Source organism: Trichosurus vulpecula, chromosome 1 (genome assembly GCF_011100635.1).
Source record: "Trichosurus vulpecula isolate mTriVul1 chromosome 1, mTriVul1.pri, whole genome shotgun sequence".
In the NCBI taxonomy this organism is placed as follows: Eukaryota; Metazoa; Chordata; class Mammalia; order Diprotodontia; family Phalangeridae; genus Trichosurus; species Trichosurus vulpecula.
Genome location: NC_050573.1, coordinates 530029087 through 530057006, shown reverse-complemented (window position 1 = coordinate 530057006; position 27920 = coordinate 530029087). Strand labels below are relative to the sequence as shown.

At 45.7% G+C, this 27920-nt stretch overlaps 1 protein-coding gene and 1 pseudogene across 1 annotated transcript in view; both read right to left on the bottom strand.

Moving 5' to 3' along the window:
* Nucleotides 1-4533: 4533 nt before the first annotated feature.
* Nucleotides 4534-27920, bottom strand: part of TTYH3 (tweety family member 3) — a 191385-nt gene continuing 167998 nt past the window's right edge. Inside the window, exons 12-14 of the mRNA XM_036741300.1 lie at nt 21829-22005; nt 20262-20337; nt 4534-10940 (exon numbers count right to left, since the gene is read on the bottom strand). Coding sequence (XP_036597195.1) covers nt 10869-10940; nt 20262-20337; nt 21829-22005 — 325 coding nt within the window. The 3' untranslated portion in view covers nt 4534-10868. The remainder of the gene's footprint in view (nt 10941-20261; nt 20338-21828; nt 22006-27920) is intronic.
* On the bottom strand, nt 26809-27793 carry LOC118859143 (annotated as a pseudogene).

Here is a 27920-nt window from a genome sequence, read left to right as displayed (position 1 = left end):
GCAGTGGTATTACTAGGTCAAAGAATATGCATAGTTTACTAATTTTTGGTGCATGCTTCCAAATTGCTTTCCAGAATGGCTAAAGTTCCAGGGGGTGAAGAACCTGCAGTCTCAAGGCCACACATGGCCCTCTAGGTCCTCAAGTGCAAGCCCTTTGACTGAATCCAAACTTCACAGAACAAATCCTCTCAATAAAAGGATTAGTTCTATAAAACTTGGACTCAGTCAAAAGGCCAAACCCAAGGACCTAGATTAATGTGCCTATTATCTTTCAGCCCCTTCCAGCATTTGCCAGTTTCCTTTTTCGTCAGCTTTGCCAATCTGATGAGAATGCTGTGGAATCTCAGAGTAACTTGAATTTAAATTTTTTCTGATATTAGTGATTTGGAGGATTTTTTCACATGGCTTTTGATTGCTTGGATTTCTTCCTTTAAAAAATTGGTTGCACATGTACTGTATAAGTCTATTTATTAATTAGGCTCTTACTGAGTTTTTGATCTTGTGTTTGTTATTGTATTTTGACTTTGTATTTATTTTACATAGATATAGATATAGACACAGATATAGATATAGATATAATTTCTCCTGTTACAATGTAAGCTCCCTAAGGGCAAGACTTGCATTTTTGTCTTTGTCTCCCAGTGCCTAGTACATGATAAATCCTTTATAAATGTTGTGGATTAATTGATTGGGGGAAATGAGACTTTCCCATTGATTCTTACTATAACCTAGGTAGGGAGGTAAAATTAGGAATATATCCTAATTTGGTTTAAGGAATCCCAATTTCTTCATGCTTGGCTTACTCAGTAATTCTGATGATGGCTCTTGACCTCCAACTCCTCCCCCTCCCTTAGGAAGCATTAAGTGACTGCTATGTACCAGGGACATACAAAGACAAATAAAAGAAGCAAACCCTACCCTCAAGGAGTTTGCATTCTACTGGAGTGAATGGCATGTGTATAGATAAATACAAAATATATCATGTATAGTTTCCAGGATTCTGAGTGGAGAGAAGTTGCCCCACCCTGAACAGTAATGTGGATATGATGGTTGATCTCTAAGAGGTGGAAAGTACCATTTTGGGGTCAATGGAAGGGCAGATATAAAGTAGTCCCAGTTCCTATGTGATGGTCAGGGCAGTGGCCAGTGAAGTCCTGGAGCTTGAGTGACTATAGAAAGGGGTGTGTTTGAGGTACTCAGGCTTCGATCCTTATCCCGGTCAGCTTTGCCCCAGGTCTAACTCCAGCATTGCAGAGATTTCCCTCTACTCCCCCTAGAGATGGTCAGGAAGCTCATTAGTCCTGCCCTGGCAGCGCATAGCAAGGGTAAATTGCAAGTAGCAGCTGCTTAAAGCTTACCTGCCCTATTCTCATAGGAAAAATTGCTTGCTTGGAGAAACCCAGCCAAGTTAATTTATTAACCTATGCATCATCATAACTAACATTTATGTAGCATTTACTGTGTGCCAGTCCTTTACAAATATTATCTCATTTGCTCCTCACAATAACCCTAAGAGGTAGGTGTTTTCATTATCCTAATTTTGCAGTGGAGGAAATTGAGGCAAACAGGCTAAGTGACTTGCCCAGGGTCATGCAGCTAGTCAGTGTTTCAGGCAGGATTTGAACTCGGGTCTTCCTGATTTCAGGTCCAGGCTCTATCCACTACACCACCAACTGCTCCATCCAGACTCTCATTCTGATCCCTGCTGTCAATACCCACTTGGAGATGATATCCCTTTCCCTAGACTTTTCTTTCCCAAGATGGTAGCTAGCTTGGTAGACTGATTTCCCCTAGGAGAGAGGTCTGGTTTATCCCATGTCTTCCTTTCCCAACTAACATGTATTTGAAAAGGATTCAAAACAAGGACTCTAGGAGACAGAATTCCAGGCTCCGTAGTTGGCCTCGAGGTAGGGACTGGGTGGAAGTGGCATCTGAAAGTGGGTCCGAAATTCCATTGCCCACACCACTTAGGGTTGGCCCCTGATCAGACCCTAAACTTCTGAAGCATGAGCCATTGCTGCCACCTAGTGGAGGTTTCGAGTCATAACCATTCAGGGAATGTCAGGCGCTGTCCTCTGCTGCGGTGATGGCAGTGATGAATGTCAGGACGCTCTGCTCTGGCTTTTCTCATTTGTCATTTGGCTTCATGGAATTCACCAGAGGCTCACAGGACGCCATTACCACCTGGACTACTTCCCCTGTCCTGGTCTACCCTGAAAATGATGCCAACCAGTCCTCTGGCATTATACCAGCTCTTTGTCCCAAGCCTGTAGCTGAATCACTCCATATGTTATTGAAACATAGAATGCTAGAGCTGGAAGAGAAATCAGAAACCATGTATCTAGGGCTGCTTCTCCATTTCACAGAGAAGGAAACTGAGACCCAAAGGAAGGGAATGAGTTGCCCAAGGCCTCATCCCTACGGTAGCATGACGTAGAGTTGGAAAGGACCTTTGAATTCATCTAATACAACCTTCTTGTTTTATAGATTAAGAAAGACATGACTCTTGGGCAAGTGGCTTGCCCAAGATCACATGAGTATTAAGTGAAATAGGCCAGATTTAAACCCAGGTTCTCTGATTCCAAAGCTATTACTCTCTCTTTTGTACCACACTGTCTTTTTAACACATGGTCATGGGCATCCCAACTCTTCTATGAAATTGTAAATTGAGAATAAGGAATAAGCATGATGCAGTAGCTACAACAGTATAATGAAGAATAAGAAAAGGGAGGGGAAGTATTTCAATAAAACTGACTAATATCTACAGTGCCTTGCCCACAGTATGCATTTAATAGATGGTTATCAACTGATTAGGAAGGCAGCACTCCACATCCACAGTCCTCCACCTCTGCAAAGAAGGAAGGTTCATCTTCCCAACTCTTCCCCAAGGCCAAATTTCTTCATTATAATTAGTGTTCCATTTTAAAGCCCTTCCTGCTAGACTTACAGCCTAGTACATGTGCATATGTGTATGCCCATACCATATATGTGTCCATAAACATAGGTGTATACACACATATATATGGTATAGGCTGAAAGCATATATATATATACACACACACACACACACACACACGGATATACACATGTGTGTATACATATGTACATCACACATATAGTATAGGCTGAAAGTACACAATACACACGTTTATAATACACCTATATGTATGTTTACGCCTAGAATGCATATGGCACATGTTGTATGTTATGTACATATACATAGACACAGAATGAGCATCCCAAAGGTGTTAGTGAAGTTTTAAGCTTTGATAGCTTAAGCCTGCACCAAGACTTTAAGAATGCCCGACTTGGCTCACTCTATATAGTCTAGCCTATTCTAGGGGAGGAGGGGAGAGGGCTTCGTGATGTGCTGTTGCGATGTTGTACCTCTTTTTCGAACTTTGAGGGGGCCCTTGCTCCCTATTTGTCCAACCATAGCATTAATGAGTTTAGAGACTTAAAATATTCCCTCTTGGCTTTGGTCTCTCCAGACTGAAGGTTGATTTTTTTTTTTAGTTGTCAGGCTAAGAGCAGTGAACAATGGCTAGGCCAGTTTGGCTGCAGCGAAGAACAGTGCCTCCCAATGTATGGACTCTTGGGGAGTACTTTGCGAGATCCAGATCATTTGATGTCTAGGATAGGGACTGGACCTTTGTTTGCATTGGAATGAAGAACTTTTTACTAGCTCATCTTCATGTACCAGCCCAGACTTCTTTTTTTCTGGCCTGCTAAATGGTCTCTCTGCTGTTTCCTAAAGCCACACACAACAATTATATCACAATCTGCATATATTTCTTAAGTACCCACGATGCTTTGGCCATGGGATTAAAAAAGGCCCCCTCCAGGGTCCCATGGCAATGACTGTGAAGGATAGCCAAGGTTGGTGACTCCTCTCTTTGCATTCATCTATATGCATCATCTTACTTATCTGTACCACATTCTGGGGCATGGGGGGAGGTTACCACAGTGGCAGGTATTTCTCTCTTTCCATCTGGAATAATTCAGATTCAATAAGATTGCATGATAATAGATTTAGGGCTGGAAGGGATCTCAGAGATCATCGGGCCCCACCTCATTTTACCTATGAGAAAGCTGAGGCACAGAAAGGCCAGGGGATACTGTGAGAACCAATGTAGTGCGGTGTTGAATGCAGGATCTGCCTGACTCCAAATCTAACGTTCTTCGCTGATCGATCAGTCATCTCTGGAACTGGGAAAGTCTGAAGGCCCTGCCAATGTCTGGTTAAGCAATGAGTGAGAAATGCTAAATTGGATCTCACAGGCCAGTCCTTTTTTTTTCAGGCCTTACCCATTTCTTGAGTCTTTGTGTAAATGAAGGTTTAAAAGACTGGCCCCTGGTTATCCAGTGCACTAATAAGTAAACACCACGATCCAGACCTGGGTGCACCATCTCTGGTTATTCTATTGATTATGTTTTGGGAAAACCAACTCAGCTTTCTCCAGTCATCTTCTATGCCATAAAGAAGAAGCAGAAAGAAATCTCTTAAGAAAAGGAGACGGCTTGTTTCTTTCACTTGTTTATTTTAAAACATTAAACCCAAGCTGAATAGAAACCACAGAAATTACATTGAAGAGATTTTGTTTTTAGTATTTGTCAAAACAAGAGAGAATAAAACAAAAAGAAACCAACCAAAAAACCCAGTAAAAAATAGCTACAGTACATCCATGAAACTACCAAGGTTAAAGGAAAAAAAAAAAATACAAGAACAGGTTCAAGCCTCAGTTCAACCCTCACAATTTAAAAACATGTTGGGGCAAGTTTAGGGACTTGCAGGAGAGAAAAAAACTAGGAAGTTGAGCATTTCCTTAAAAAAATCATATATATTTATATATTATATATAACGCATATAAAGTGGTATGATATACAACCATTATGGTTAAAAACACAACAAAAACAAAATCAGTACAAAAGGCCCAAGGACAGGATGACCAGTCAGGTCCCACCAACACCCTCTCATCAGAGAAGCTGTTCTCCATGGCCTTGACCTTGGGGTCTGGCCCTGAGGGGGTCCCTGGGAGCTGACTGGGGTCAAGGGAGGCATCCATTGATGGGGCTTGGAGTTTGGAAGGAAAATGTTGTTTTGGAATTGCATAGTGAGATGGGTACAGAGGGCAGCCCTCAGGGATGTCTGTCAGTCCCTCCACCTCCCTGTCCTCTAAGTCAAAGGGAGCAGGAATAGTGTCCTCCCCTTTCTGCATCCCATTTTGTCTCCAGCAATTTATCTCTGCCTTTGTGGCAAAGTCAGGAGGATCAGTTGCTGAGACCAGTGGAGAATATGCTGTTCTATCAACTCCCTCATTCTAAGAACTTAATCGGCAAGAAACTAAATTGTTTGAGGGTGGAGGTCCTCCAGTGGCCTTGGACGATTACTCAAGAAGGGTCAGTCTGGGGTCTAAGACATTCTATGACATCCCTCCACCCCAACCGCTGATAAAGGAGCCTTTGGAACAAGAAGTGACATGTGAGTTAAGGGATGATGAGGCCAGCTGGTTTGCTGGGAAACAAACTTTTCCTTGAGTTAGGCCACAATCTTTGTGAGCTAAGCTGGGGAACAAGGCCAGGATTCACTCCAGGGAGGGATGGAGCAGAAGGGTAGAGAATCCTCCGTCTACTCTCAGCCCAGTGAGCTACCAAGGAAAGAGAGAGGACCAGAGTAATCCCTACTCTCTCCCTCACCGGAAGAAATCTGGGCTTCTAACTCTATTCAGAACCACTCCATTTCTTTTCATATGCCAGGATTCCAAGGTACATCCTGAATATGACTCAGTTGGTGACTGTCCCCCCTGTCATGCTGAACCACTTGGAGGAACCTGTGAATTATTACTCTTTATCCCCAAAGTTGGGATAGAGATAACCAGAACTCCTTCCCAGTCTTCACTCCTCCATCCTTGTGAGGCTTCTAGGGCTGAAATCAGATGAAAAAGATTTCCACCCTAAAGGGAGAATTGGAATGTTTCCTCTCCTGTTACACAGAGATCAGTCTAAGATTATGGGTGCCCACAGTGAAACAGGAGAGTCCATAACTGCCTAAGCCCTTCTGATTAGGTAGAAGGAATGAAATTACAATTGAGAATATAGACATAGCTAGAAATCTTTGTGTCTGGCATAGGGAAAGGTTACCTCAACGGGGGTATAGTCACCAGGAAGGTAGAATCCTGGGATGGTGCTTTTGGCACCCTCTAAATCTTAGAGCCCTGGGAAAAGTCCCCAGCCACCTTGTCTTTATTATGGCCCTGGAGCTAGTTCTCTTCACCCCACCAAGCAATGGCCAAGGAATAAGTTCGATAGGACAGATGGAAGACACATTGACTTCTGGGATAAAGAAAACTTACATTTAGAAGTCAGACTGGGGTCTGAGAGGAGCCAGGGATGCATTTGGGGGAGAGAAGCAGTTAAAAATAATTCAAACCAATCTAAGGTAGCAGCCCAAGGCATTTTGTCCGGCTAGGATGCTGGTTGGGTGTTGCAAAAGCCCCATTCCAAGTGCTGAGTTTTCGGTTTGAACCCCCCCTTTTTTTTCTTTTCCATATAGGCAAGTAAAATTAACTAAGTTAAAAGATTACAGACAGAATACAAACACTACAGTTAAAGATTCCCAAGACAGCACGAGAAATTCACAGCCAAGTCTGGAGTTTGATTTCTTTTAACGAGTACAATGCAGTCTTGAACACTGGACCCAGGAGTTCAACATGCTATTTACATTCACATTGTGGAGATGTCCATGTGCTTGGGAAAAAAAGTCCACAGGCCCCCATCCCTCCCTGAACTGGAGGGCTTTTTTTTTTTTGCTTTTTTTTGATGGGAGGTGGTTGGTCTGATCAGTGGTGGGTTTTTGTTTTTTTGCTCATAAGGATGCAATGGAAAAAGAACTGAATATACCAGACAAAGCTGATAATGTTTGTGCTTCTAAAAAAAAAGACACCGAGACAGCCGAGGCTCAGTCACATCCACGTCCAGAATGCAGTGATCGACGGGAAGAGAGGGGACTAGAGATGTTTCACATGGAGAGAGTTTCTGATGGCAGCTTCCAAGATGTCCTAGCGATGATGTTCAGGAGGTTGTCTGTGGCCCAGCAGCTCACGTGAGCGGTTTAAAAAAAAGGGTCCGCAAGGACCAATAGGAAATTGTTACCGAGCTCTTAACTCCGCTGCTAGGGATGTTGGAAGGGGCTGTTGTGAATGGAGCTGGGCGCTATCACAGCATCCCCTGGGGGCTGGGCACCTTTCCAGTCTTAGAAAACCATGGTATCTTCCCTGATGGAGTGTGAGGTCAGATGAGGGGGCGGAGTCAAAGGATGTCCCTTCCAGATACCCCCTGAGGTTCTCTATGGCACTGGAAGACCACTAGATGCTTCTAGGTTGTACTGCTGTTGCCACGACCAGCCACCTCCTAGCCTGGCATCTTTTGAAGTGGGCCTCTAAGAAGAGGGGTGGTGGACCAGGTCTTCATAGCACAAGTTGGTTTTTCCCATGAGGGATTCCCTAACACAGGCAGCAACTCTCTTCTGGCCTCTGAAGCACAACCTCCATTTCTAGGGGCTTTATTCCAGGTGGCCTTATCCTGTGTGTCGGGGAGCTTAGGTCTTGGGAGGGAGACTGCCCTGCCTGCTCCCTTTTTGAAAGATCAGGGGTGTGTGTGCATGTGCGTGTGCGTGTGCGTGTGCGTGTGCGTGTGCGTGTGTGTGTGTGTGTGTGTGTGTGTGTGTCTTTGGAGGAGAGGGGGCAGCATGTAGTCACAGGTCTCAGTGATGACTATCTGGCAGGGCTTTGGCCACCTAAAACCTGGCTCCAGATGGGGTTCTTGTCTTCCTGCTGCTCCCATCCTTCCCAGGACAGGCCACGCCAACCCCTTCGCACCCTAGAAACTTCCTTGTTGTCAGAAATGCAGTTGTTATGTTGATCCTACCTTGTTCTTTTAGGCCCAGCCAATCTCAGGACCTGTTACGCTTTTCTTAAAAATTATTGAGGATCCCCTCCAAAGAGCTTTTGCTAATATATGGGTTATGTCTATGGATAGTTACCATACCAGAAATTAAAACATTTTAGCATTATGAAAATAGGTTTTTTCTGAGGACCCTGTGAAAGGGTCCTACCCCATGGGTCCCCTGACCATACTTTGAGAATTGCTGCTCTAGCCAAACTCTTAAGTGCCCAGGGACCATTAATGAGGGATACAGACAGAATGGGGGTAGGGAGCATACAAACAGGAGAGGCAAGATTTTTAAAATGGCCCAGGGAGATGTAATCGTTGGTCATTTCCAGTAGAAATGGGAATGTGGGTACCCTCATCTGCTTGTCTTTGCTGCCTGCCATAGACGGGACCAAATCATATGATCTTTTGGTTGCTGTTTCCTCTCTTGACTATACAAATCTTTACTTGAAGGCGCCCTTCAGCCTGTGATAGATGGACTCTGGTATGGCCCCCAACCCTGACAGGCCAGCGCTTTGGATCTACTCTGGGGTTTGGGCCTGGATACCTTCTATCTCTGGTGAACAGTTTGCCAAGTAGGTAGGTGGTATGAGGGAGAGGAGGTGGACGGAGGGAAAGGAGATGGCAGCTCTCCCTAGCTTTCTGGCAAAAAAGGAGAAGGCAGGCAGATTCAGAACATGCCACAAGTATTCTGCACACCAAGGCAGCGAGCACCTTATGGTAGATGTCTCATTCCCATTTCATAGACAGGGAGACTGAGACAGAGGTTCAGTGGCCAGCCCTAGCTCATACTTCAAACAGAAGGAACCTAAGATGCCTGTTCCGCCATGTTGTGAGTCACTCTTCTCTCTGGTCTACAGGGTAACTACAGAGAGGCCATTCAGAATGGCTGAAACGACTGGGATTGGCTGGAGGCAGACTGCTCATAGCATCTCCGGAACAAGGAATATCTTGACTGCATCTGTCTTGGGCACTTGGCTGAAGCAATTTTACCCCATTAGTAGAAGGTCAAAATCTCCCCTTCCTCCATGTATCCAGATTCATTGCTTTCTCCATCCTGGGAACGTCAGTGGGGGTATCACTTCTGGATGAGGAAGGGGTGGAGGTGGAAGGGTGCTGGCATGGCTGAACCATCTCTTCAGGGAGCAAGGGGCCTTGGACTCAAGGGTCCTGGCCCTGCTCCATTCTACCATTCAAGCCCAGTAGTCCGAGGAGTCCAGGGACATGTGGGAAGTGAGGTTAATGGTTAGAGCCAGAAAGAGCAGGAGGAGGAAGGAGACACAGATCTCCCATTCACAGCTGGCTCACAAGTCCTTGGCATTCTATCTCTGATGCAAGCAAAACAGAGGCCTAGAGAAGCAGGGACCTGAATCCCAGCCTCCCAGAGATCTCTTTGGGAGGCCAATGCTTCTATTCCTGGGTTTAAAAAAATGAAAAAAAAGAAGGGAGCAGGGAAACAGTCCAGCAGCAACCACTACACCCTAAGGATCTCTCATCTGGCCCATATCTCTGGAAAACCATTCGAGTGTTCTGCCTAGAGATTACAAATGTGATTAGTGCAAAAAGAAAAAAAAAGCTGGCAAATATTTTGCTAAAGGTGATTTGGCACCAAGGGGGTGGCCAGCTCCTGCTGACTCTTGGTAGATTCTGGATAGCCACACTGGAGAGGAGACAGGAGCACAGGGGCAACCCAGGGGAAGGGGAAGGCCAGGGAAGTGAAGACCCAAGCCTTTGGTTTGGCACCAGGCACCTGATGCTCACCCTACTATGGACAAGGAATTTAAACACTATTGTCTCAGAGTTCTCCAGGAGACAAAGGTGAGGACCAGGGAAGGGAAAAGAGAAGGCAGTGAGCAAATGACCTTGGGTTTGAAGGGCAGGGGAGGCAGAAGTTCTTCCCATGACTCACAATCCACCTCCCCATGGATGGAGACTAACTTTCTGGAGTAAGGCCTCTAACAAGAAGCTAAAAGTGGTGAGCTGGGGAACTTGGCTTGTGGGTGCATGTGTGCAAGAGAAAGAGAGAGAGAGAGAGAGAGAGAGAGAGAGAGAGAGAGAGAGAGAGAGAGAGACAGAGACACCGAGTCAGAGACAGGGAGACAGAGAGATGAAAACAGAGACACAGAGACAGAAAGTGTGTATGTGTCCCCTCATAGGTGTGAGAGAATGTGTGTGTGTGTGTGTGTGTGTGTGTGTGTGTGTGTGTGTGTGTGTGTGAGAGAGAGAGAGAGAGAGAGAGAGAGAGAGAGAGAGAGAGAGAGAGAGAGTGCTTATATTTGATGGTAAAAGAGTATGTGTCAAAGTGAGCATCTGTCTGGGTTGGCATAAGGGTACACATTTAGATCAAAGAGAGGGTGTTTGGGTCAGCATGGGCATGTGCACATCTGGGTCAGTGCATGTATGTTTGGGTCACAAAAGGATGCATATGAGACTATTTTCCTGACCAAGACAAGGACACCCTTGACTCAAAGCCCTCATAACTTGAAGCTGGTCCAGAATGAATGAGAGAAGCACCGTTAGGAATCACTCCAGAGCCCAGACCTCCAAAGCATCTTTTCCTTCTGCAGAAGGGACAGAGATGGATGAGGCAGAGGAAGAGGAGGAAGAGGAGTAGGAAACTGATCTGTTAATATTCCCATTTGGCTTATGGAAGAAGCACATGAATCTGGGCCCTCGGCCTGTGCAGCTCGTGTAGGCTGGAAGGTGAGTCCTTAGCGGCCCCAGGAGCCCCTGCCCTCTCACTGGGCTCATTCCCTGGTGGTCCTTGGCCTCTCAGGGTCCCAGTAGCCAGATGCTGGGAGCAGCAGAAGCGGGAGGTACAGCGCCAGCATCAGGAGGAGTGGAGGGAGGGAAGCAGAGTGGTTTGGCAAGGAAGCACAGGGGGGCAGGGGGGCAGTTGGCACATTTGCGATCGGTGTCTAATGCCCGCTGCTGGAGTCAGGGCGAGGTTGGTTGGTAGCGAGGTATTTGGCTCTCATGCTGGAGGTGTACTAGAAGAAGAAACAAAACAAAACAAACAAAACAAAACAAAACAAAACAAAAAAAGATCAGTGTCAAGGCAGCTTTGTTTGGAGGGAACGCGTGTCCAGAGCAAGCCCAGCTTCTGTCAACATCATCAGCCCTGGGTTTTCAGAGGCCCAATTTCCCCTGATCTTTATGCCCTGCTAAAGAACACAGCCTAGCCAAGGGCCAAAGCAGTATGTCTGTCACCCTCAGTCACTCCTAGGCACCCTTAGGGGCCAGTTCTCTGCCCTCCTCGCCAGGGGTCAGCTTCCACTTGAGAGACCCAAAGGAGGGCAACCAACAGGACATGCTCTTGATCACCTGCAAATCTCCTTCTTGACTTCAATTCCTGAGTTCTGGGCCCAGAATGGGAGTTACAAGAATCAGTACAGCTTTTGTTTGTTGTTGGCTTTTCTGGTTTCGACCTGTAATTTCATTTCATTTGTACAGGAAACTAGCAGGCAAAGAAACTCCCTCTACCAATGAAGGCTGGCCTTCGCTGGGTCTTATCATCCTTGGGTCTTATCATCCTAGAGAACTGAGCACTGAGGAGCTCAGTGACTTGTCCAGGGTCATAGACCCAGGAAATACCAGAGTTAGGACTTGAACTCAACTTTTCCCTAATTTAAGTTCAGTTCTCTGTTCACTAGGCCATAATGCTTCTCTAGAGGCAGTTCGCAATCTCCAAGCCTGAAGGACAAAACAAGGCCATATTCTGTCTCCCAGACAAAAGACTGGGCCTTCTTGCCATATGGCAGGGACCCAGATAGGCCACCCCACCCAACTAGCTCTCTCTCTCTCTCTCTCTCCCTTCCTCCCTCCGTCCCTCCCTCCCTCTTTTGCTCTCTCTCCCTCCTTCCCTCTTTCTCTCCTCTCTATCCACCCACCTCCCTCTTTCTCTTTCATCTCTTTCTTCCCTTTTTCTTTCTCCCTCTCTCCCCCCTCTTTCTCTTTCTCCCTCTTTCTCTTCCCCCTCCTCCTCTCTCTCCCCCTTCTTTCTCCCTCTCTTCCTTCTCTCTCTCCTCTCCTCTTCTCTCTCTTTCTCCTTACCCAGGTGCCGGAGTTGGCAAAGATGTAAGTGGAATTGGTCAGGGATACAACTAGCCTCCTATAGCAGTAAGCCTGCCCAAGAGGAAGCAATGGCCTGGCATCTAGTACTGCTCTGGCCTCTAAAATGGGGGAGGGGGACATTCCTCCTGCCATCTGGTATCAGGCAGCTTTTGCAGTCCTCCAGGGGAATATGATCTTAGGTTGGGGAACATCCAGAAATTCTGAATAAGCCGTAACATTAGAGAAAAATGTCAAAGGTAGAAGAGATCTTAGAGATCACCTCTCTCATCCACCTCTTCTTTCATTTTACAAAGGAAACCAAGGCCAGAGACTTTAAGAGATTTGCCCAAGGTCAAGACCAGTAAATGGCCAAGCTGGGTACAGATTCCCAAATTCTCTGCTTCCTAGATACCGTGATTCCACATCAGCTCCCTCAGATTTAGAAACTAAGCAAGGCTTACTTTTTGACTTTTTTGAGACAGGTGAAATTATTCTAAAGCAGGAGTTCTTAACCTGGGGTCGGTGAAATTTTAAAACATTTTGCCAATGGTATTTCAACGTAATTGGTTTCCTTTGTAATTCTATATACTTTATTTAATACATTTAAAAATATTATTCTGAGGAGTTCATTGGCTTCACTAGACTGCCAAACTGTTTGTGTCTATGACACACCAAATAAGGTTAAGAACCCTGCTCTAAAGAGTAAAATTCAAATTTGAGTCTAGAATTGAGGCCATCAAAAAAAGTCTCAGGTGCTCCTAGGACTTAAGGAGAGGAGAAAAGACTGCCACATACACTTGTAGTCAAAAGCCTTGGATTCAAATCTCTGCTCTATTATCTACTACCTGTGGGATGTTGGGGCAAGTCACTTAATTGCTCTGGGCCTCAGCTTCCTCATCCATAAAAGGGGGTGGTGGATAAGATGAGTTTTGAGGTCCTTTCCAGCTCTAAATCTCAGTGCCCTATAACATGGCCCACACAATAGAGTACCTAGGAGAAGTCTGTGGGCAAAGGGATTCATACATTATTGCCCGAGGCACTCCTTGAGTGATCAGGCCAAATATCCAGAGTGGTTAGGCTGTAGTTGATGGAAATTCCATATCCTTCATTTCCTTCCTGGGATTATTCCTAAAAAGATCTCATCAAAAAAAAAAAGGGGAAAGACTCTTTGGGGATACCTCCCCCCCTCTCCCAATCCACCATGGAAACTTCTCAAGCAGGACACAACTGTCACCTAGTGCCCCAAGAAGTTGCTCCTCCCACTGGCCAGGTTCCAGGTGCGGGGGATATTCACATTGGTCCAGGGCTGTGATGATGTTCTAATCCCTGGTAAAGTTTTCTCCAGCCTCTTCCTCTGTCACATACCCCAGCCTGCAGAGAAAGGTCAAGAACTAGAGTGCTGGGAGAAACCCCTTACAGCTAAGGAAGTCAAATCCATTCACCTTCAGGCAGGAGGAAAGCCCCAAACCAGCCAGGACCAGAGATTCACTCATTCTCTTCCTGAGGCTCTCCGGGGTCAAGAGAATTCACAACCCCCTTTAGCTGCCCCTATCCCATCGCTTTCTGGCCATGTGGAAAGGTCAAAGGATTCTATTTCTCAAAGCAAAGTGGGCATCACCCAAGTGAGAGCAAGGTTTACAGGAAATAGCTGGTGTCAGGGAGAAGGTGGCAGGACCATACTAGTAGTTGGTACTCTACGAAGGAAAACTGACTTTTTGTCAAGGTTTATGGAGGTGCATCAAGTTAAAGAGACTAGATGCCAGAGGGATTACCAGGAAGAGAGGAAGAGATGAAATCATTCCTTGTAGACTATGGTCTGAGATGAAGAATTAAGGAGTAAATCTAAGGGTACTTTGAAACAAGCACAGGAGAAACCCTCATAAATACTTTTCAACTGGCAGGTCTACTTCCTGAAGGTTAAGGGTGAAGTGGATGCCTCCATCTCCATGACTGGGAGACTTTAAGACTAGGGAAGGAACTAGGGCACTGAGATCAAGCATTTGAATCCTGCTTCAGTGAAGTAGGGGATCTGGCTGGATGACCCTAAGGTCTCTTTCAGATATAGTTTTCTCACGATCTATGAAAATGGTGGGGGAAAGACTGCACCTCCCCAAGGCAGGAGACAAGGGGTCCTTCCTGGTGGCCACACGTACTACTCCCAAGCAAGAGGAGAATGGACTGATGATGAGATGTGGCAGCTCTGGAAGGAAAGGAACCCAAGGCTGCATGTCTCCAGAAGTCTGTCAAAAATGATGTCCCCTAAAGAATGTCTGAAAGGAAAGGCCCCCAAACTAGGTAAAAGGAGGAAGTGTCGGGTCCATGAGACAAAAATCAAACATGACCAGAAACCCTACCTCCACCTGTTAAGTCACTGTCAAGCAGATTCATGGAAGGGTAGAAAAGGCAGGACAAAATTAACTCCCACAGAGTAAGATACAATGCATCCAAGATCCAGAGAATGCCCTGAAACCTTCTGTGCATCAGCGGCTAAAAGAGTGGAGGCTGGAGTTGACCCTCCCAACTATAAAATCATGTGGCAAGAGCTGCTATGGGATTAGTAAACACTGGATGGATGGATGGATGGATGGATGGATGGATGGATGGATAGATGAATGATGAATGGATGGATGGATAGATAGATGAATGGATGGATGGATGGATGGATGAATGGATGGATGGATGGATGGATGGATGGATATCTCAAGGATACAATCCAACTTCCTCAGCTATAAACCAGAACCCTACCCTGAGAAGATGAGGAAAAACCTACCTATGAATCCTCCTGTTCTTACCCAGCAGTAGTCTCCGAGGTCAAACCTGCAACTAGTCTGCTTGGGATCATTATCAGGGATGATGAGTTCTTGTAGGATTATTATGATCTCTGTTTTTCCCTTCTTCTTTTCCCCCTGAGTCTCCTTTAACTACATCTCCTGAATGGTACCAAGGATGGAACCCAGTTCATAAAAGGCCACTTTGTTACCTGTGAGCAGTTCTGGGTTGAAGGAAACGACTAATAAAATGGAAACTTCTGAATTAAATAACTCGGTTATTCAGGGCCATCAAAATCATCCCCAGATTACCTTGCTTCAACTGTCCCATTGGGGTGATGATGGGGGATAGGGTGAATGGGCATTCAAGTACTCTGGGCACAGGGAAGAGGCAATCATTGAGCTAGGAAGGCCAGCGGCTGGCACAGGGACCTTCTGTGGGTGTTTTTGCAGGACATGTGATGTCTGCAGACTGCAACCCATGTAGGAATAGCTGCTCTAGACTGTGCATGGGAAAATGTCCCATGAAAGCCTAGCCCCATTGCTACCCTCTCTGTGTGATCTCTCAGACTGAGGGCTATAACACAGACTATAACATGAATCGTAGACTATAACATGAAGCCAAGGGCAAAGACGGTCTCTGTGCATGCATAAGGAGAAGGAGCCCCTTAGACAACAAGAAGCTTCCAAGTGGAACCTCCTTCACCAAATCCAATAATCTATTGCATTCCTCCGGTGAGTTTATAACTTTCCAAAAGTGCTTCGGTAGTGATTTTTCATTTTATTCCCATAAACATTCCCCAAGAAGGATCATCTCCATTTTACAGAAAAGGATACTGAGGCACAAGAAAGCTAAATAATTAGCTCTAGGTCACATGAAGCAGAGACAGGACTCAACATAGGCCTCCACACTCTTAGCCCAGCATTTTTTCTACTAGAACACAGCTGGTAGGAAGAGGTAGCTGCTTTTTCAAGGGCAGACAGACTAAGTCTATATAAGACCAGTCCTAGGGTAACATGCCCATTACAGCAGGACTGGTGATAATACCCAGCCCTGCCCAGGCACTGCCAGGGCACCTGTGGGGGTAAGGAAGAAGCAAGAAGCGCTCAGAGCAGATGGCAAAGGGAATGGTAACAGGGAGGAAGAATGGAGCCAGGTCATTCCACAAAGCACCAGCAACATGCAGAAGGCAGGCCAGGCCTTGGCATTCCTGGCCATGCTCTACCTCCAGGTGCCCTGGAGCTGGGGGAGCCCCTGTCCTGGAGAGCCCCCCAACCCAGCAGAGCCCCCAAACCAAGATGCAACTCAAGCAGGCGACCATGGCATCCAGAGGGAGGTGACAGCAGAGGAAGGAGAGAATTAGGTAAAGGGACAATGGAGAAGGAGCAACTCGGACCTTCTGACACACAGATGAAACAGACAGTGATTTAGTATGGCACCAACACCAAGCCCACCCCAGGCACAGGGGGAAGGCCCGCCTATCTCCCAGTGGTTGTCCTTTTCTGGGTTCTCTCTATCTGTGCGTATGTGTGTGTCTCTCTCTCTCTGTCTGTCTCTGTCTCTCTCTCTTCCCCTCACCCCACTTGCCCTTGGCTCAGTTTGTCTGAGATCACACCTGACTGATCCCACTGAGTGATCAGAGCTGTATAGTGCCTGGAACAGTCCCTTTCTCTCTTTCCCTGGGTACGAGGAACAAAGGGAATTTGTGTGGTAGAAGAGGCCAGAGTCATGAACTGGGATCCTGAAAGTGGGGGAAGGCAGAATTTATAGGGAGTTTGGATTCATGGGGTTTCATAGGGTTTGGGGAGATCAACTTGAAAGTATTTCTCTTATTTATTTTATTTTTTTGTGGCAGATTGGGGTGGGGAGAGCAATCAGGGTTAAGTGACTTGCCCAAGGTCACATAGCTAGTAAGTGTCTGAGGCCAGATTTGAATTTAGGTCCTCCTGACTCCAGGGCTAGTACTCTATCCACTGTGCCACCTAGCTGCCCTCAAAGCATTTCTCTTAGTAGGAATTCTTTTGTTTTTAATTCTTGGTATGGTCAGAATTTATCATGGCTACTTAAAAATTTCTTGCGGCTCTTGTAGCTTTTTTGAATAAAGTCTGTGCTATATGTTGTTTGCACAACAGCCTTATAAGGTAGGTGCTAATATCCCCATTTTAAGGAAACTGAGATTGAGAAGGGATAAGTGACTTGACCAAGGTCACACAACTAAATATGTATCTGAAACAGGATTTGAATTCAGGTCCTCCTGATTCCAGCTCCAGCACATGCCACCTGGCTGCCTAAAGGTATCATCATAATTTCTAAGAGAATATAATGTTAGAGATTTCTATTGTAGGATTATAGACACAGAAAAATGCTCTCTTTTTTTGCAGGATCTGGGACAACACTCGGGAAAATCCGGGAGCTTGAATAAAGCACATCTAGTACTGGGGGAGGTTCCTTTTGGTCCCTCTAGTAGCCTAGGAAGGTCCCGAGACTTCTGTCAGAGAAATGAGGGCCAGAGTAGGAAGAGAATAAGCTTTAGTCTTAGGTTGGGGTAGGAGGTTGCTACTGTTTTTATAATCTCCAGGTGCCTAAGACACTACTGACTAGCCTCTCAGAGGGCTAGAGCAGAAGGGCATGTGGAAAGCCATTGTGCAGGCTAGGGAAGCCCTTCCATGAGAAGCAGTGAAGGGTCAGAGCCAGCTGGAACTGGCCAACACTACAAGTCAAGGCTCGACTTAGTGTTTACTACTCGTTTAAAGTTGAGAAAGCAATGGGAAAAATGTTAGTGTGGGGGGGGGGCGGGGGGGTTGCTGTTATGGTACTGCTGCTTTTTTTTTTTTTTGGACAACTGGTTCTTAAACATTTACCAGCACACCGCTGGTGACGTGAGTCAAGTATATATCAGGTCAGCCTGGGGGCCACCTGGGGCGATGGGGCCAGGAAAGAAATCAGGCTCTATTTGATCCCTAAAGATGATGACTGGTAGGTCCTCCGGGGAAAGGGGCCTTGCCTCTCACAGTGAGGCAAGCAGTCCATGAGCTCCAGCCACGGCATGAGTGGAGGGAGGGGCCATGACTAGGAGCCCTGCAAGCCAAGAGGTTCATGAGCATGTGGGGCCTGGGATGCAGAGGCGGCTGCCGCCTCCTTAGCCAATCACTGGCTGGGTCTTGCAATGGGCTTTGCCCCTGGCGGGAAGGGTGTGGAGGAGGAAGGTGCACGGATGGAAGTAAGAGTGGAAGGTAAAGGCTTTGGCTAGAAAGGGGAGAAGGAAGAGGAGGGGAGGAGGAGAGTGCAGGGATGGGAGGAAGAGGTGGAGCGAGAAGGACCTTATTTCAGTACCTGTTCCATTTGAGGGCGCTGCTGTTACCAGTACGTCCTTGAACTGTCCGAGGGCTTAAGCTGCCAGCTCATATGGCTACTATTGTCCAAGGCAGCCAGATATAGCTGTGATGTCGCAGGAGAGAGAGAAAAAAGAGAGGGCAGCCTCAACTGGCATGAAAAACACAGAGCAAGCAAGATGGGTCCATGATGAGCAGAAGGGTGCAGACCCCCTGCAGGAACGGGGAAGGGGGGGAAGGACAGAAGGAATGAGGGAAGGAGGACAGGAATGATGGGGGCATAGGGGAAAGAGGAGAGAGCAGGAGAAGACAACCACAACAGACTCATCCATCATCCAGACGCATCACTGCAGGATTGCCCCAATGGGGAGTGACTTCTTCCGTCTCTCCTTTTCCCCTCTGGCAGTAGGGGCTGCTGACCATGCCGCACTGACCATGCTGCAGGGGCTTGGGCTTGACATCTTCTCTCCTCTCTGCCTAACAGATCTTTTTTTTTGGAGGGGGGAAGGCAGGGCAATTGGGGTTAAGTGACTTGCCCAAGGTCATACAGCTAGTATGTGTCAAGCGTCCAAGGCCGGATTTAAACTCAGGTCCTCCTGACTCCAGGGCTGGTGCTCTATTCACTGTGCCACCTAGCTACCCCTGCCTAGCAGATCTTACTGAGCCTTCAAAAGAACCAACTCAACGTTTTCCTTCTCCATGAAGGCCCCGTTGACTACTCACCTGCCTACCTGCCTATCTACCTATCGCTGAGCTCTCCCTTCTGGGAGGTCTTATAGTATCTGTACCACTCACTTTGGCCCTTCATCATATACTGCCTTATAGCGTGATTTAACTGTTCCATCTTTTCCCAGATGGACTATAAGGTCCTGACGAGCAGGCCCCAGCACGTACTTACTTCTTTTATACCTTACAGTCCAGGGCACATGGTTGGTACTCATAGCATATCTGTTGAATGAATGAATGAGTGAAATGCCTGGATGACTCTGGCAGTCTATGTAGACAGGGTTGGGGGTTGGGGGGTGGGTAGTCGGTCCTGTCTTCCTGACATTTCTTGACTTGGAAAACGAAAAGAAGACCAGATCCACCATATCAAGTGGAAAACTGTCCCTTTTCAGGGTCCTCTCCCTTCTTCCCGAGGGCTGGAGGTGATGCTTCCTGCCTGGGAGAAGACCCTCTAATCCACTCTGTTTGATGTCCAGGAGTTTCTTCCCTGTCTGTCCACTGAGTTGGACAAACTCTTGCCAGCAGCTCTCCCCCCAACCCAGGCCCCACAACTTACATTCACCTATAATTTGAAATTCGTGAGCAACCACCTAAGTCAACAGATGAGACTTGCAGGCCTGTGGAGAAAAACCCATTTATCTTCGTGGCAATAGAAGTCACGAGGCTGAGAAAGGAAGAACTTCCCCTCCTCCAGAGGGGAAGGTAGAACCAGGATGATATAATTCAGAAAGAGGTGGAAAATGGATTGTATCATATCTCCCCCAGTCCTTTGGGGTCCACGTAAGGGACCCAAGTCTCCCCATTCCCCACCTACTCACCATTTCACAGTCTGCTGCCATTTTAAATTCCAAGAACTTATATTCCACCAAGAGCCTGTTACACTTTGACCATCGGGCCTCAAGCTCCCGAGTAAACCCTGCCAGGGTGGCCAGTCTAGCAGCTGAGGTGACTCAGCACTAAACTGACCCATACTGTGTCTATGCCTAGGCCCAATGCCCTCAGTGTCAGGGCTGCTTTTCTGAGCCTGGATATGAGAAGAAATAAAATCCAACTGAAGAGGAGGGATTTGCTACCTCCCAATTTGAGATAGGAGCCTTGTCAGGTCCCTCCTCCCTCCCCTGTCCCAAAGACCTTTACATAGATGCTCTTGGGGAAAGAGCTACACGTTACCTTCCCATTCCTGATCTCCCGAAGACATAAAACCACAATTGAACAAAAGACAAGTCAGAAGAGAGAAAGCCAGAGACATGGGTGGCCTTCCCCCTTCCTGGAGGCCTCCTGGATGGAGGCCTTGAGTTGACCACCATGTAGAACCTTGGGTACAAATGAGGCAGGACACACAGCTGGTGTTCCCCAGGGTTTAGGTGTGCCAGAGGCTCCAAGCCATGGCTCTGCTCTGCCTCTTAATGCTCTGGGTAGAGTTAGACTTACTGAAGGCGGTGGGGATTCTCGGCCAATCAGAGGGGTGTTCTCACATCGAGGGTTCTGGAAATTCGCATTCTGGCTCCTGTGGAAAAGGGCAAGAAGATGAACTTGTGAGAACTATGGCCTTGAAAGACCTTTGGGGGATTCTTCCTTCCCATACCCCACAACTGTGGAAAAAGTAGTATTTCTATTACTCTCTTGAGTACTTAGTATCCTGCTTCACAGGAACTAAGTATTTTTGTAACCCCATCCCCCCCAAAACATAGTTTTATTGATATTTTTTATTTTTAAATCTCTTTCCCTCTTCCCTCTCAGATGCCCATATATTAAGACAAAAAAAAACAAAGAAAAAAAGAGGGGAAAAAGTCAGCAAAACCTATCAATACTTTGAAGAAAATCTAACATTCTATGTAAGGGTCCACAAAGGTGAACCCACTCCCCAGCATCTTTGCAAGGAGTGAGGGAAAGGATCTTCCCCTATCTTTTCTTTGGGACCAAGCCTGTCCTTTGCAACGTTGCAACACTCATTTTGGATTGTTTTGTGGGGGTTGTTTTTGCCACCTGAGCTGCTGGAGTGATTGTGTATATAGTTTCCTTGGCCCCGCTTAGTTCATTGGCTGTTTTGTCAAGGTTTTCAATTATCGATTTGGAACAAATGGACACCTGTGCTGTCCAAGTTGGGGGAGAGGTTGGGGAAGAGAGGGGGAGGCAGGTCCTGTCCCCACCCAACTGAGCTTCCAGTGATGACCAGACCCTCAGCACAGTCCAGTTACAATAACTCTCACTAGTACAGAGATTTACAGTTGATGCTGTGTTTTCTTTTACCTGTGAGATACGTGCTCATGGATTATTATCCCCATTTAAATATGAGGAAATTGGGGTTCAGAAGGTTTTTTGACTTAATGATGGTCACACAGCTAGTAAGAGGGAAAGCCTGGATGCAAATTTCTCTAGCTCTCTCTCTCTCTCCACCCATTCCATCCTTTTTACTGATAGCATTCATTTTAACATCACCTTCAATTCCCAATACATCCTTCTCCTATCATTCTTTCAGGATGCTGCTTGTTAGGGCTAAAAGAGACTTTAGGGGTCATTTAATCCTTCTCTTCACATAGTACAGGTGAGCCAGGAACAGAACCAGGTCTTTGAACTCAATATTCAGCTCTTTCGAGGTCTCATTTTAATGTACATTCAAGGGGTAATGAGGCACACCATGCATGATGGTAACAGGCAGCTAGGTGGTACAATGATAGAGTGTGGGATTCAGAGTCAGGAAGACCTGTGTTCAAATCCTGCCTCAAATATTTTACTAGCTGTCTGACTCCAGGCAGCTGCTTAATTCTTTTAGCCTCAGTTTCCTCCCTTGCAAAATGGAACAATGATAGCACCTCCCTCAGAGAATTATTTGCAATGAGGAAATAATATTTCTGGTACTTTGCAAACCTGAAAGAACTATCTAAATGTCAGGCATTGAGGCCAGAGTAAGACGAAGGGAGAATTGTTGGCTCAGAGGACTATACCGCCTCGCACCCCAAAGCGCATGGCCCCAAAGCGCACTGCCCCATTAACTTACATGTACTCCGTGACGGGGGCATTGCTGACTGTGTGTGCTGCTGCAGGGATGCTGGTCTCACTACCATAGCTGCTCCCACAGCTGTACAGACTGGGCATGTGCACTCGATAGAGGTTGTCGTGGGTCTGCCTGGTTCCTGGAGCCGTAGACTCTTCCTCCCCATCGTCATCGGCAGCCCTGGATGAACAGAGGGGCATCAGCAGAGTGAGTGAGGAGATGCGTGGTCAGAAAGGAAGAGGCCTGACAGCAGACAAAAGGCTAGAATTGTAAGGCCTGACTCTTGTTTCCCTAGGAGGCGTCAACTGGTCAATCAAAAAAACACTCATTAAGCTTCTGCTATGTGATGGTCACCACGCTAGGCAAAGGAGATAAAAAGATAGTCTTTCTCTTCAAGAAACTTACATTCTATTGGAAGACACAAGTATACACAGCAGCACATGTATTCAGGATATATTCAAGATAAATACAAATCAATTCAAGGTAATTATATTATTTCTAGTTATTTCATGTATCAAAGTCCATTTTCTGAATTTATGGATAAAAACACTCTAGAGCAGAGGTGTCAAATTCCTGCTTCCCTCCCTCTCCCCACAACACTCCTGAATTCAGCCTGAACCAGATTAAAATGTAATTGATAAATGTTTAACAAGATAAATAAAAATACAATAAAATATAGGTAATGTCAATTTATGGTTTTCTAAGTCAATGTGTAGCCAGGAGGGATCTCTTTCTACTTTAGTTTGATACCACGACTTTAGAGCACAGTCCCCAAATCAATGGAAATATGCTGGGCTTTGGGAAACCTAGAAGCTAGTCCAACTTGCGCAAATCACATCCCCTTCCTCAGACTTGGTTGCCTCACATCTAAAGTGGACTAAATGGTCTCTATGGTCCCTCCCAACTTTGACATTCTACAGCCTGGATCTAGGTTTATTCAGGACATGGAAGTAAGGTAGACATTACTTCACTGTTTCTACCTCTCCACTCCCTCATCTCCCATACCTTCCCACCATTCCTTTCCCATTCCATGTCTATAAATCCTAAAACTTCTTTATCTGATTATAAGCTTTTATAATTTCACCTCCCCATCTACCTTACCATCTCTAACACTCTTCTTCCTCATCATAACCTCTACTCCATCCACTCATTTCTTCCTCTACACTGGCTACACTCTCTTCTCTTCCCTATCTTGACCCTTTGGTGAACCAGTTCAACTCTGTATTTGAGTTCCTTGCCCCCTTCTCACTCAACATGCTTTGCTAAACCCCAACATTGGATTACTCCCAACACCCTCTGCCTTCACTTTCATTCTTGTGCTGCTGAATGAAGCCAAGAAAATCATGCATGAAACCATCCTCTGCCAATTTATATCACATAATTTCAAAAGGGCTCTCACTGCAGCAAGGCAAATTGTTTTACATGTTACATCTATTCCCTATCCCACTCATCATAGCAGCTATTCCAAACCTCTTCATCCCCCTTCAAATTTCTCATAGCATTCATACACACACAACCTTTCAGTTGAGAACCTTGACTAACTGAAAAAACTTGGCTCACTCCTACCTTCTTTTTTCTGTATATATTTTATTAAATATTTTAGTTTTCAACATTGATTTCCACAAGATTTTGAGTTACAAATTTTCTCCCCATTTCTACCCTCCTCCCCATTCCAAGATGGCATATATTCTGATTGCCTCGTTCCCCGGTCAGCCTTCCCTTCTTTCACCCCATTCCCCTCCCCATCCCCTTTCCCCTTACTTTCTTGTAGGGCAGGATAGATTTCTATGCCCCATTCCCTATATATCTTGTTTCCCAGCTGCATGCAAAAAAATTTAATTTTGTTAAAGCATCTGCTTTTAAAACTTTGAGTTCCAAATTCTCTCCCCTCTTCCCTTCCCACCCACCCTCCCTAGGAAGGTTAGCAATTCAATACAGATCACACATGTATCATTATGCAAAACACTTCCACAATGCTCATGTTGTAAAAGGCTAACTATATTTCCTTCCATCCTTTCCTGTCCCCCTTTATTCAATTTTCTCCCTTGACCCTGTCCCTTTTCAAAGGTGTTTGCTTTTGACTACCTACTCCCCCTAGCTGCCCTCCCTTCTATCATCCCCCCTTTTTTATCCCCTTCCCCTTACTTTCCTGTGGAGTAAGATACCCAGTTAAGTGTGTATGTTATTCCCTCCTCAGGTTGAATCTGATGAGAGTAAGATTCACTCATTCCCCCTCACCTGCCCCCTCTTCCCTTCCAACAGAACTACTTTTTCTTGCCACTTTTATGTGAGATAATTTACCCCATTCTAGCTCTCCCTTTCTCCCTAACTCAATATATTCCTCTCTCACCCCTTAAATTTATTTCATTTTTTTTTAGATATCATCCCTTCATATTCGACCCACCCTGTGTCCTCTGTCTATATTTCCTTCAACTCCCCTAATACTGAGAAAGGTCTCCTGAATTGCACGCTTCAGCTTTCCATGTAGGAATGTAAACAAAACAATTCAACTTTAATATGTCCCTTGTGATTTCTCTTTCTTGTTTACCTTTTCATGTTTCTCTTGATTCTTGTATTTGAAAGTCAAATTTTCTATTCAGCTCTGGTCTTTTCATTGAGAAAGCTTGAAAGTCCTCTATCTTACTGAAAATCCATATTTTGCCTTGGAGCATGATACTCAGTTTTGCTGGGTAGGTGATTCTTGGTTTTAATCCTAGCTCCTTTGACCTCCGGAGTATCATATTCCAAGTCCTTCGATCCCTTAATGTAGAAGCTGCTAGATCTTGTGTTATCCTGATTATGTTTCCACAATATTCAAATTGTTTCTTTCTGGCTGCTTGCAGTATTTTCTCCTTGAAATCCTGTGGAATTTGGCAACAATATTCCTAGGAGTTTTCTTCTTGGGATCTTTTTCAGGAGGCAATCGGTAGATTCTTTCAATTTCTATTTTACCCTCTGGCTCTAGAATATCAGGGAAGTTCTCCTTGATAATTTCTTGAAAGATGATATCTAGGCTCTTTGTTTGATCATGGCTTTCAGGTAGTCCAATAATTTTTAAATTATCTCTCCTGGATCTATTTTCCAGGTCAGTGGTTTTTCCAATGAGATATTTCACATTGTCTTCCATTTTTTCATTCCTTTGGTTCTGTTTTATAATATCTTGATTTCTCATAAAGTCACTAGCTGCACTTGCTCCAACCTAATTTTTAAGGTAGTATTTTCTTCAGTGGTCTTTTGGACCTCCTTTTTCATTTGGCTAATTCCACTTTTCAAGGCATTCTTCTCCTCATTGGCTTTTTGGAGCTCTTTTGCCATCTGAGTTAGTCTATTTTTTGAGGTGTTATTTTCTTCAGTATTTTTTTGGGTCTCCTTTAGCAAGTCATTGACTTGTTTTTCATGGTTTTCTCACATCATTCTCATTTCTCTTCCCAATTTTTCCTCTACTTCTCTAACTTGCTTTTCCAAATCCTTTTTGAGCTCTTCCATGGCCTGAGTCCAATTCATATCTTTCTTGGAAGCTTTTGATGTAGGCTCTTTGACTTTGTTGACTTCTTCTGGCTGTATGATTTGATCTTCTTTGTCACCAAAAAAGGAATCTAGAGTTTGAGTGTGAGTCTGAGTTTGAGTCTGAGTTTGTTTTCACTGCTTATTCATGTTCCCTGCCAACTACTTGACCTTTGGGCTTTTTGTCAGGATATGACTGCTTATGCAGTAGAGAGTACTTCATCCCAAGCTTTAGGGTCCAAGCACTGCTGTTTTCAGAGCTACTTCTACTCCACTGTCACCCCAGGCTCTGTCCCAGAAGCACTCCTCCTCCCCAAGAACTGCCAACCAGCACTGCAATTCAGATCCAAGCAGTGCACAGCAAAAGAATCTGCCTTTGTGCCCACAAAGCGCTCCTTGCATTCCTGATCTGATCTGCTGCTAGGTTCCACCCAGCATGTGAGCCAGGGACTTAGGAAGCTGCTGATGCTGGTGCTCTGGAGGCAGCCTCAGGAGCTTTCTGCTGCTGCTTCCTCCACTGCTGGATGACCTCCTCCACCCCCAGAGCTGGTGGCCCAACTGCTCTGAACTCGATCCCACAGTTTCCCTCTGACCTGCTCTTTGGCATTTGTGAGTTGAGAAGTCTGGTAACTGCCACAGCTCACTGTTTCATGGCCCCAAGGCCTCTTCCAGCTGGCTGACTCCGGGTCTGGTCTGTCCTGGTGCGGCCCATGCTGGGCTGCCCTTGGCCCTCAGCACCATGCAATAGACCCTTCCCGGCGACCATCCAGGCTCTCCTGGCCTGGAGATCTGTTTCCCTCTGCTATTTCATGGGTTCCACAGCTCTAGAATTTGTTCAGAGCCATTTTTACAGGTGTTTGGAGGGATTTGGGGGGGAACTTAAGCAAGTCCCTGCTTTCCTGCTGCCATCTTGGCTCTGCCCCTCTTACTCCTACCTTCTAGCTCATTTCACAACACCCATATGTCTTCTTCCATTATTTCCTTTGGCCATCTCACATGAAGAGGTGGCCCTTTTCCTTACCAAGGTAAACCCCTTTATGTTCACAATGACCCCATTCTATCCTGTCTCCATTAACAGATTTCTCTATTTCTACTCTCTCACTAACCTTCACTTTTTCTCTGTCTACTGGCTACTTCTCTTGCTGCCTCTAAACCTACCCATATCTCTCCCCAACCTTAAAAAACCATTACTTGATCCATTTCTAGCCACCATTTTTCTGATTAAAATATCATTGCTTTAATCAATCAAGTTTTCTTTTAAAAGGTATTTATGCTTTTATTTTTTAAAATCTACTTCTTCAACATTTTCTTTTAATGGAAAAACCAAAGCAATTTGGACCATCAAGCGGACAAACAGCTTGGAAGAATTTTTCTGCCTGTCTGAAAAGAACATGAGTGTTAAAAGGCTGATAAGCCTAAGTATTACAAAATTGGTTTAGTGTTAAAAACAATTGAGGAATACCCAGTTAAGGTCAGAACCTATATCAACGCTATCCATAATCTACCAATAAAGCTCTCTTTATCTAGCTCGGCGGCAGCCAGAACAGATTCCATGTCATTAAGGATGTCAGAACTCAAAGCTTTTTGCAGACTTGGCACCAGTTCTTCCCTTTCTATGTTCATTCCATCTCCTTTCAGTATCCCAAGGTCCATGTTTGTCCCTGGAATGGCTTCAAGGTAGTCTGGGAAACAGTTTTGCTATGAGAGTATGTTGCATCCATTTCATCAACACTGTTCAGGAAGTCATCTGGGGTTCTGGGTACACTATAGCTGCTCATGCTCAACCCACTGTCTGTACTCTCATCTCAGGAATGATAGGCACCACTGTTGAGAAAAGGATCAATGCTATTCATAGTCATTGTTCTCAGGTCCTGATTCATTCCAGGAGAGGATACTGGATTCTGAGTGCCACCATCTTGTTCCATGGTTGGTAACTGGCTCCAGAGAGCCATTTCCTGACGTTCTGGAGAATTCACTGTGCTGGGATTGACATTCCTCAATGCCTCCTGAAGTAGTTCTTGGTGCTTTAGTCAAAGTCTCTCTTTTTCCATCTGCAACTGTTGCAGTCTCATCCATTACTGCTGGTTGGAACTACCTCCACCCATCACACCCTCCTTGGGGAGTGGGGTGGGGGGCAGCTGCTTCACGGGAATGCTTTGAGTGATTCTCTGGTTCATAGCAAAATGAGGCTCAAACCTTGGGTCTAGCCAAGAGGTAGTCTTGTTCTTATGGTTTATGTAGTAAATTTCTCCATCCTGGATCATGGCTTGTTCCCATCCACCGGGAAGGGGCCTCAAGGCCAAATTCATTATGTTTTGGTGGACTGGTGGGTGCTGTAACATTCATCTGTGAAAGCATTGCCTTCCTGGGGTCCTGCCATGTTGTCATCTGATCAATGTGATTTAAAAAGTATCTCTGGCCAGATGATGTCTTGGCCATCTCCCAGCCTGCTGGTGGATATATAACATCTGGGATCTCAAAAGAAGACTGTCAGAAGTATTGACCAGTGGGTGCAGCTCCTGGGGCAGAGACTACTCCAGATAGGCTAAGTGTCCCAGGGGAAACAGCTCCTAGATGTAATGAGGCTAGAG